Here is a 10,491-nt window from a genome sequence, read left to right as displayed (position 1 = left end):
CAAGGAACGGGTCTATTTAAAGAAGAAGAATGTATATTCTCCAGCACCATCTAAAGAAGAAGAATGTATATTTTCCAGCACCATCTTCTAAATTAACATTGCAGATGGATCCCCTAGTTATATTTCTTCTTCTTGCTTTTCCAGTTGCATCAGTATATCTCTTGTTTTATCACAAAAAGAGAGCTGACGATCTTTCTTCACCTCCAGGTCCGCCAGGCTTTCCGATTATCGGAAACTTTTACCAACTTTATAAAGCTTCATGTGCTCATGAGTATCTATGGGACCTATCAAAGCGATATGGATCTCTCATGACTTTACACATGGGCTCTGTCCCCATACTAGTCGTATCATCAGCAAAGATGGCAAAAGAAGTGTTGAAAACTCAAGATCTTATATATTGTAATAGGCCTGTTTTGACAGGACCGCGAAAAATGTCGTATAACGGACTAGATGTTGCGTATGGTCGATATAGTGATCATTGGAGGCAAGTGAGGAAGTTTTGTACGCTCGAACTTTTCACTCAAAGCAGAGCTCAACTTTGTGTTCGTCCTGTTCGCCAAAAAGAGGTATCTCGGATGATTGAACGACTGCAGGAGTCGGCTGCTTCTTCGAAAGATGTCAATGCGTTTGAATGTTTTGCGAATTTGTCTACTTCCGTTATTTCTGGAGTTGCATTCGGGAACAGGTACGATGAAGACCGGTTAGGAAAAGACAGATTCCAACGGATGGTGTCGGGGTTGGAAGAGATGTTTGTTGGCAGTTTTATGTCTGATTACTTTCCTGTATTTGGCTGGATTGATAAACTCAGTGGAATGAATGCTAAACTTGATCGCACTTTCAAAGAGTTGGAAGCGTTTTACCAACAACTTATCGATGAACATCTTCAACGTGATAGATCCGAATCTCAAACAGAGGATCTCATTGATGTCATGTTGAAAAACAAAGACTCCTCTTCTCTATCAATGGACACAATTAAAGCAATTCTTATGGTATGTAACTTCTTTAACTCTTCATCATTTTACCAACTTCTTTTCTAAAAGTCAAGCACCATTTCGGGTTTTGGGTTTAAGGAAGTTAACTTACTCCTCAGCCACTAGTGATTTATACTCCCTCCCTCCCATTCATTTTTGTACACTTTTCTTTTGTGGGTATCCGTCCCAATTCTTTACCTTTCAAAAGTTTCCAAAATTAGTAAAGTTTTATAATATAAAAATTAACTACATAGTGACATACATATGTTGTATTCATGATTCACTTGTTTCATAAATGATTGCAGGATGTATTCATCGGAGGAACGAGTACCAGCGCGACTGTGTTGGTCTGGGCAATGACAGCATTAATGCGTAATCCAGGAGTAATGAAGAAAGTTCAGGAAGAGATTAGATCAGTGATCGGGAATAAAGGCAATGTAGACGAAGAAGATCTTCAGAATCTCCCTTACTTGGCAGCAGTTGTGAAGGAGACGATGCGACTATACCCTGCAGGTCCACTACTTATGCCCCGAGAAACAATGAAAACCTCTATAATCGGTGAAGATAAAGTTCACATGTACAAGATCAGACCTAAAACCATAGTTTACGTAAGCATGTGGGCAATTGGAAGAGACCCGGAAAACTGGAAAAATCCCATGGAGTTTGTGCCTGAAAGATTCATGGAAAGACCTGATTTTAATTACTCAGGACAACAATTTGAGTATATACCATTTGGTGCTGGTAGGAGAATATGTGCTGGGATTAACCTAGGAATAACCACCGTGGAGCTGGCACTTGCTAATCTTCTTTACACTTTTGACTGGGAACCACCTTCTGGGATGAGATTTGAGGACATTGATGATCAGACTGTTGGAAATAATTTAGCTTTGCATAAGAAAAATCCACTCTATCTTCGGCCTAAAAAATATGTATGTCCATGATCCTGCGGTGACATATATGGCTAAGTAAGATGAAAAATTTATGATCCTTGCATAAATAATGCGAGACAATACCTGCAGATTGCGGTCTTTGATCTTTTTATTAATTATTATACCTTTTCATTTTCCAAGTTCCTCGTGATGCACAATAATATATCGACATGTATGGTGTAATAAGAAATATTCTTCGAAATCACAATTTGTATGAAATGAAATCCGAGCAAACACATTTATTTAGGGGTGTATTCATTTTAGATTTTAAAGAAATGTTAATAATCTATGTATTTTAAAAAATTTTCGTTGATTTCAATTTTTCGTGGATTTTGATGGAGTTGATCCAAAATCTCGTAGAGTCTTGCAGATTTGCAGATTTTGTGGAGGTTTTAGAAATCCATCAAAATCTCACGTATTTTGAAGAGATTTCAAGATATTAAAAATGTACTAACAAAACCATCAAAATTCATAACTTTTTTAAATAAAATAAAATAAAATCCATGGACTTTTGAATACCATCGGATTTTGATGGATTTTTTAAAATCTAAATTGAATACCACCAAATTTTGATTGACTTTTTAAAATCTAAATTGAATACATTCAGATTTTAAAAGACTTTTTTCAATCCTTGTTGAATACCTTCAGATTTTAAAGGATTATTTAAAATCCAAATTGAATACCCTCTGATTTCTAAAATCCATAAAAATCCTTAAAAATCTCAATTAATACACCCCCTTTTATATATAACCAGACCGAAAGTGGTGATTTTTATATATTATTTTATATATTTATAATCTCTATTATATATTTATATAATCTACAACGCAAATACGCAACAAAGATATTGGTCTATATACCAATTATCTATATATAACAGAAGAACAAGAAAATAAAATTAGTGTGTCATTTTATTTTCGTAAAATTATAAATTTGCTCTTACATTTGCTATATTTAAAAAAATGTTATCATTGGAAGACGAACATAAGTCTACTCAGTCAACAATATATTTTTATATCACTACATCAAACTATCACTTGTATTTTTAATCATACATATAATATGTGAGTGTCGTTTAATACTGATGTAGTTTATTTCACTTTAAGCGTAATTATTGGATTATTTTTGGAGTTAATTTTAGCAAACTGAATTTAAATATTAGTTCAAATACAACACATTAATAATATATGTATGTATGTATGTATGTATGTATGTATTACGACTATAAAGGGTTTATGTACTTTAGTTGAATTCGAAATAATACTTTTACCCGATTTTTTTTAAAAAAAATACTTGAAATACTTTAGCTTAATTTGAATTCGAAACATATTCCATTTTTTTAAAAATATTTGTCATTTGACTATATAAACCAATTCACTACATAGGGTTAATATTTAAATTATGAGTTTGATGTAGACAACTCACATAATTTAAATTTAATATAATTATATAGTCTATAACACAAATACGAAACAAAGATTTTGGTATATATACGACTTATCATCCATAATTATGCATAATCAATTAGCATAGAGTAATTTGATATCCGACAAAATTTGTTTCATCGGGCATTCTCCCAATCTTTTCTTTATCTTTATCTGTATAATAACACAACATGCACATAATTCAGAATCGAACCCAAGTTTAACCACAATCTTTTAAATTTCAATGCCACTATGCCAATTTGTCATTTGTGTTTATTAATTATACACTTAATATCTATTTGTCACATAAGAGTTATAGAATAACATTTTTACAATCATCTTTTTCTTTTTATATATGTCGATTTAGTTGCCTATATATTTCTAAAAAATTATGTTACTATTAAAATACAAATATTATTCAACATTTAGTATAGAAAAATTATTATTTTACAAAAAATATACAAGATTATAAAATTAATTATTAATACTATTCTAACAATTATTTACTTGAATATGATACAAGATTATATATAGTTATTGATTAGTCAAAAAATATATTCAATGTTATTTATACATAATGTTCTAAATATCCGGTGAGCCTATCGAGTCATGAGTATTTGTATTATTCGGGGAGTACTCGGAATGAGTATTTAGATCATAAGGCTATATAAATTAAAAAAATACAAGATTATAAAACTAATTATTAATAATATTCTAACAATTATTCAAGATTATATATAGTGATTGATTAGTCAAAAAATATATTTTATGTTACTTATACACAGTTTTCTAAAAATCAGAATTCGGGTTGATTTGGTGAGCCTACCGAGTCAGGGGTACTCGGATTACTAGCAGAGTACTCAAAATGAGTACTCGGATCAAAAATCGAATGCATTATATATTTATTTTTTAAAAAATTAATTATTAGGATATGTATAACATAGTTAATTACATAATATTTTAAAACCGAAATCAACCGAAAAATACATATTACTCTGAATTTATCCACATATTTTTTCCTAAATAACAAAAAATAATTATTAATTAGTTCATATATCATGCTTGAAACCCGAGATTTGATGAGTTTCAAACTCAAAATCTTCGTCAATTTTGTACATAATAGTAGGTTCAGATTAACGAGTGAATTTTCAAAGATTCTAATTAAATAATTAGGATATTATGTTCTTTCAATTTTATTTATTTTTTTTGAATTTTTAATATCAAATCTGAGTTGGACAGAGTTTGAGCCAAGTTATGTCGAGTATTATCCGAGTTAAGCTTAAAACCGAGTAATAGAATATTAGTTCCTAAATTAGTCCTACTCCGAGTACTCGCCCGAGTTATCAGCCGATTTTTAGAACACTTCTTATATATCATAGATATAATGACTCGTATTTTTGGTATTATTAAAAGTGTACTTATTAAATAAGTAACTAAAATACGTTGTGCTTCTGTCGGTAATATGTTATATTTAATATCAACTGGGTGTGATTCTGTGGTGTTCGAGGATTATTTGTGTGATTAATTGCTAAGTCGTATGGGTTTATTTTTATAGTTAAAAGTGATTTTATGGAGAATTTATCTTAATAAATGTTGAGATTATCTATAAAATCATTTTTATTACTTTATAATTTTATTAATTATTTTTAAGAATTTATAAAATTTAGAAAATAATATTTCATCAAATATTTAGCCCAAAATGATTTTCTGATTGTATTTAAGTGTAAATTAAGTATTAAATTCCAGAATATTTGAAAAATTTTGAAACTCGTATTTTCTTAAGTTTTGAATATATTGAAAATTTTAAAATTATTTTGGAAATTTTTCGGATTAAATTCACCCGCACGTTTATTTGTTAAATAGTTAAATGCGGGTATGTTGCGCGATTCAAAAATGGTTTAAAAATTATGAAAATTTTATTATATTAGTTTTTAATTATTTTGAGAATTTTAATATATATTTGGTATATTTTCGGGTTAATTTTACCCCTAAGTTTGTTCATTAAATTGCGAAACGCGGGTCAGAACCGGGCTGCAAGAAGATTATACCAATCATGTTTAATACGTGTTCAATTTTTATAACCTCCTTTGATACGTTTCAACAGCAGAAATATTTATAAAAAAAGAAAACAAACACAAGACAGACACACGCAGAGATACACGACCATCTCTACGTTCTCTTTCATGATCTCAATTTCTCCCTCTCGATTCTTTCTCCTATCCTATTTCTACATCCCTGCTTCTCTTTTATTTCCCCGTCTCCCTTTCCCCGTGTCTGTTGATTTCAGTAATTGCAGCCGTGCAGCTTTCCAATTATCTTCCTCAATCTTGTTCCTGTTGTATTTTATATGTATATATGCGGGTAATACGTGTATATGTATATATTCTGCAGCTGGGTTCTTTGTTTGCGTGTTGTCGCCTCTCGGATTTTTCCGAAAGGTGTGGCGGCGTTGCAGCGCGTAGGCGCGTGTATTCTATTGGCTTTGCTGTTCTTCCAGGAACTCGAATGTTTATTCTGTGATTTCGATTATTTTAAGTCAATGATTGCTTCTATGAATTTGTGAATTAATAATTGATTAAGTTATTCGGGTTTGAAAATTATTGGTGAAATTCGTGTCGGAAACTCGAATTAATCGGGCACCCGCGAATTTTACCGCCGTCAACGATGAGCCTCGGCGAGTCAACGGTGGACCGTAATGATATAATATGAGTCCTATATTTATAGAATAAGTAAATTAGTTCGTAAAGTTATGTTTGAATCGAAAATAGTTAATGGTTTGTATCGATGTTTGGGTTACAATTATGAATTGTTGTTGTGGTTGCGTCGATTATGTTTCGACGGGTAGGCCGATAAATAGAGGAGATGCTGCCCGATTTTTGGAAAATTAAATTCGAATATACGGGGACATATCCGGTGATTATCGGGATTACTAGTCGAATGTATATAACTGTATAATTATAAATATTTTATGAATCATAATTACATGTTGTAATTGAATATTTTACAAAATATTCAACGAACGTGATTTTTCTAAAACGATGCGTATACGTACTTTACGGAATTAAATACTAAACCGAGTTTTGAGTACGTGGACCCTAGCTGTTTTGTGTATCGTAATAATACGTATAATTACGAGTCGGGTTTTGATAATGTTTAGGTAGAATTGATAGCGAGGACATGTCAAGCATAACTGATCGTCTAACATAGGGTATTTCGACTCTGTAGGTTCTAGTCGGAAGACCCAAGAGTTGGCATCGGACTAAAGATAGCCTAGTGATCAGTCGACAAGCTCAGCAAGGTTCCAATCGAAGGACCAGAGTGTTGAAGTCGGATCTAGGATAGTCTAATAATTCGACAATAAAGCCGAGCGTCCAAATCGGTCCAAAGTCAACTAGTGATATTTGTAAAGCTCTGCAAGGCAAGTACCCCTGACCATACTTTTATGGTTCAATATATATGAATGAACTGTTGTTTTATTTTCAAACAGAAATAGAAACGTTTTAATTTACGTATCCCCTGTATTTGAAAATGTTGTTTAAAATATGTTTTGGGGAGAAGTAACTTCTGAAAGTACCTATCTTTGAAATGTGATTAAAATGAAAAAGAGGTTTTGAATAGTGTGTTGTGATAGAATTATTTCTACCAAGAGATAGGTAAAAGTGATTTGAAAAATGGATAAAATGAATCAGATATTGGATAACGTTGCGTAAGCGGCTAACTCGGTTGCGCACCCTATCTTCATCGATTAATCAGCATAGTTAATCATAGACCTAGCTAGTCTCTGCGGATCCGGTTGATTTGTGTGGAATTCAGATCAGCTTTCCTAGACAATTTGTGTGATAGCCCGGCCAGCTATCCTAGATAACTTGTGTGAAGGCCTGATCAGCCATCCCTAGATAACATCCAATGTATATATGATTTTGGTTTTGTGGTTCCCGTAACGGAACAAATGAATTGTGGTTCCAGTAATGGAACAGTGGTTTTGAAAATGAAAAAAGCATGCTAAAATTGGACTCTGGTATTTACACACATCACACGACTGATGATATTGTTTTACAGAGCATGCTAGTTGATATCCAGTTTATACCTGTTCTACTATTTCCATAAATGAATTATGACTTCTGTTCCTATAATTGTTTTATTATAAATTATTTTACTTGTTATTCATATAGTGGTACTGCTGAGCAATTGATTGCTCACCCTTGAAGAATATTTCGTATGTATGTATTGCAGATGCCTAGGAGATTTTTCCGTCTTAGTCAGGGCAGAGTTCCAGTTCCTTCCGTATCAGGAACCTCTGAAGTGGTTATGTCAGAACAGATGTGGTCTATTTAGTTGATGTATTAAGTTAGTTGTTCTAGACTTGTTAAATAGGTTTGATTGTAGCAAATCAGCATAGTTAATCATAGACCTAGCTAGTCTCTGCGGATCCGGTTGATTTGTGTGGAATTCAGATCAGCTTTCCTAGACAATTTGTGTGATAGCCCGGCCAGCTATCCTAGATAACTTGTGTGAAGGCCTGATCAGCCATCCCTAGATAACATCCAATGTATATATGATTTTGGTTTTGTGGTTCCCGTAACGGAACAAATGAATTGTGGTTCCAGTAATGGAACAGTGGTTTTGAAAATGAAAAAAGCATGCTAAAATTGGACTCTGGTATTTACACACATCACACGACTAATGATATTGTTTTACAGAGCATGCTAGTTGATATCCAGTTTATACCTGTTCTACTATTTCCATAAATGAATTATGACTTCTGTTCCTATAATTGTTTTATTATAAATTGTTTTACTTGTTATTCATATAGTGGTACTGCTGAGCAATTGATTGCTCACCCTTGAAGAATGTTTCGTATGTATGTATTGCAGATGCCTAGGAGATTTTTCCGTCTTAGTCAGGGCAGAGTTCCAGTTCCTTCCGTATCAGGAACCTCTGAAGTGGTTATGTCAGAACAGATGTGGTCTATTTAGTTGATGTATTAAGTTAGTTGTTCCAGACTTGTTAAATAGGTTTGATTGTAGCAGTTATGTAACCTAAGTCATACTTAAACCTGGAAAAGATCTTGTTAAAAGGGGTCGTGTTTATGTATTAATATTGAGTTGGATTATGTTATGTTTGTTGTTATCGTTGTTGGTGACGTCAACTCCTGACCCCGGGGTTGAGGTCGTCACAATAGATCATGACGATGATATATTATCTTCACAATTTTTTTAGGAAATATAGTTTTGAACTTAAATGCCTAACTGTTAAAATGATAATTTTCCAAAATAGACAATCAAGAAGTCAATGAAATAAGGTTGTTGGCAAAAAATTTTTAGGTAATGTTTCAAATATAAAAATAAGACACTTTTTAGCACACTAAAATACAATCTGAAGGGGTATTTTTTAGAAACACAATGTCATTGTAGTATTTCTTCTCTCCACAAATTTTTGATTCTAAAATAAGACTAGAAACACATTGTTAGGTATAAAGTGCAACGCATGGGGGGTTGAATGTGTTTTCTTGCTTTTCTTGATTATTTGTGAGTGTTTGTGGCTTTTGGAACTTAACAGCTAAAGTTGAATTTGCAGTGATAAAAGACTAAATGCAAAGACACAAGTAATTTATCAAACTCACTTGATTTGCATTAAATTAAATTTGTTTGTGCTATAAATCTGTGTTCTTGAAAATAAGAACTCAGCTACTTCTCTTGAGAGAATACATGATTTTTTAGATCTATTTGTTACTACTAACCAACATGTTTTATAGATCAACATGCAGGGTTTACAGAACATGCACTAAATATACTAACACAATTTGTAAAGCTCATTTGTCTGTATCTATTTCTAGTGCAGCATATATGTGTAGAATCTACTAGGCATGCGACTCTCCTTTGTCCAGTTCATCTGGGCCCTTGTTCTTTTATTCTTCCAGCTGTATTTGTAGTATTTTCAATTTAGTGATAGATATGTTTATTGACTGATAATCTTGGATCTTCAAGTTGTCTGTATTCTGAAATCTGAAGTTGTTATCGAGATCTTTTTTTACTGTGTAGAGAAGCCACATATCGATAAGTAAAATGACTTATCGATATCTCTACTTCTCGTTAGGTATTATGACTTGTCGATATCTTCAGTTCACTACAATTAGATTGACTTATCGATATCTCAATTTCTCTACAAGTAGATTTTAAATTATCGATATCTCCAGTTCTCTACAAGTAGATTTCGACTTGTCTATATCTCCATTCCTCTATAAGTATATTTTGACTTGTCAATATCTCTAGCTCTCTACATGGACATTATGACTTATCGATAACTCTAGTTCTCTACCAGTAGATTGTTTTGTCGATATCTCATTGGACTTCTCTACAAGTCATTTTTGACTTGTCGACATACATCTTTCTACTCCTTGATATGTGACTTGTCAATATCTGACTTAGAACATTTTTCCAGGAACAATATTATTCAACTCCAAGCTTCTACACTTCTCTCTAAGACATAATCAGAATTGATCTTCTTCCATAGTTTATTTCTTAGCTTGATGGTTGTTCATAGAAAAATCTTCCAGTCTAATCTCCTTAGCATTTTTACAAACTCAAGAAATAAAAATACAAAATATAATAAGATTATCATACAACTGATTCTTAGGGTTGTCAAAGTGACTTAGTCTTGTTATGTACAGGCATGTCTTGCACAACAATCTCCCCCAATTTATGAGAAGATTACATGTCACAAATTCTTACCTGATAACAAGACTAACCCCAAGTTAAAATAAACATAAAAACTGACAGATTGACAAAGTACAAATTTTATACATCCTTGCAGTTACATTTAGAGTTGAATTTACATAATCATCTGAATTTCTCATAACCTGGTTGTTCTCTAATCATATCCTTGAGTTTGACCAGACACTAAAGTTCTTCAATTATCTCAGTGCCTCTTAGAGCTTCCACCAGCTTGAGCCATTCATTTAATGAGTAACTGTCAAAATATTTTATTCTATACCTTGACAATTTATGAGTCTTGACATTTAGAAACACGCCATTATGCGAAACTCTATTCAACCCTTTATCCTTCACCTCAATAGACCTTTGCTCAAATATTTCAATCTCCTTAAAATACTTCATCTTATTTACTTCCCTCTCAGCCTTTTCACTAGCATTCCTCTCATCTCTCTCT

At 32.4% G+C, this 10,491-nt stretch overlaps 1 protein-coding gene across 1 annotated transcript; it reads left to right on the top strand.

Annotated features, from left to right (window-relative positions):
* On the top strand, positions 1–2,040 carry LOC141677156 (5-OH-xanthotoxin synthase-like). Its single transcript, XM_074482921.1, has 2 exons — positions 1–989; positions 1,277–2,040. The coding sequence occupies exons 1-2, from the start codon at positions 30–32 to the stop codon at positions 1,910–1,912; spliced, it is 1,596 nt and encodes a 531-aa protein (XP_074339022.1). The 5' UTR covers positions 1–29; the 3' UTR covers positions 1,913–2,040.
* The last annotated feature ends 8,451 nt before the right edge of the window (positions 2,041–10,491 follow it).

This window comes from Apium graveolens, chromosome 8 (genome assembly GCF_009905375.1).
Source record: "Apium graveolens cultivar Ventura chromosome 8, ASM990537v1, whole genome shotgun sequence".
Taxonomy (NCBI): domain Eukaryota; kingdom Viridiplantae; phylum Streptophyta; class Magnoliopsida; order Apiales; family Apiaceae; genus Apium; species Apium graveolens.
Note: the sequence above shows the minus strand (reverse complement) of the source record. Positions and strands in the feature narration are given on the sequence as shown.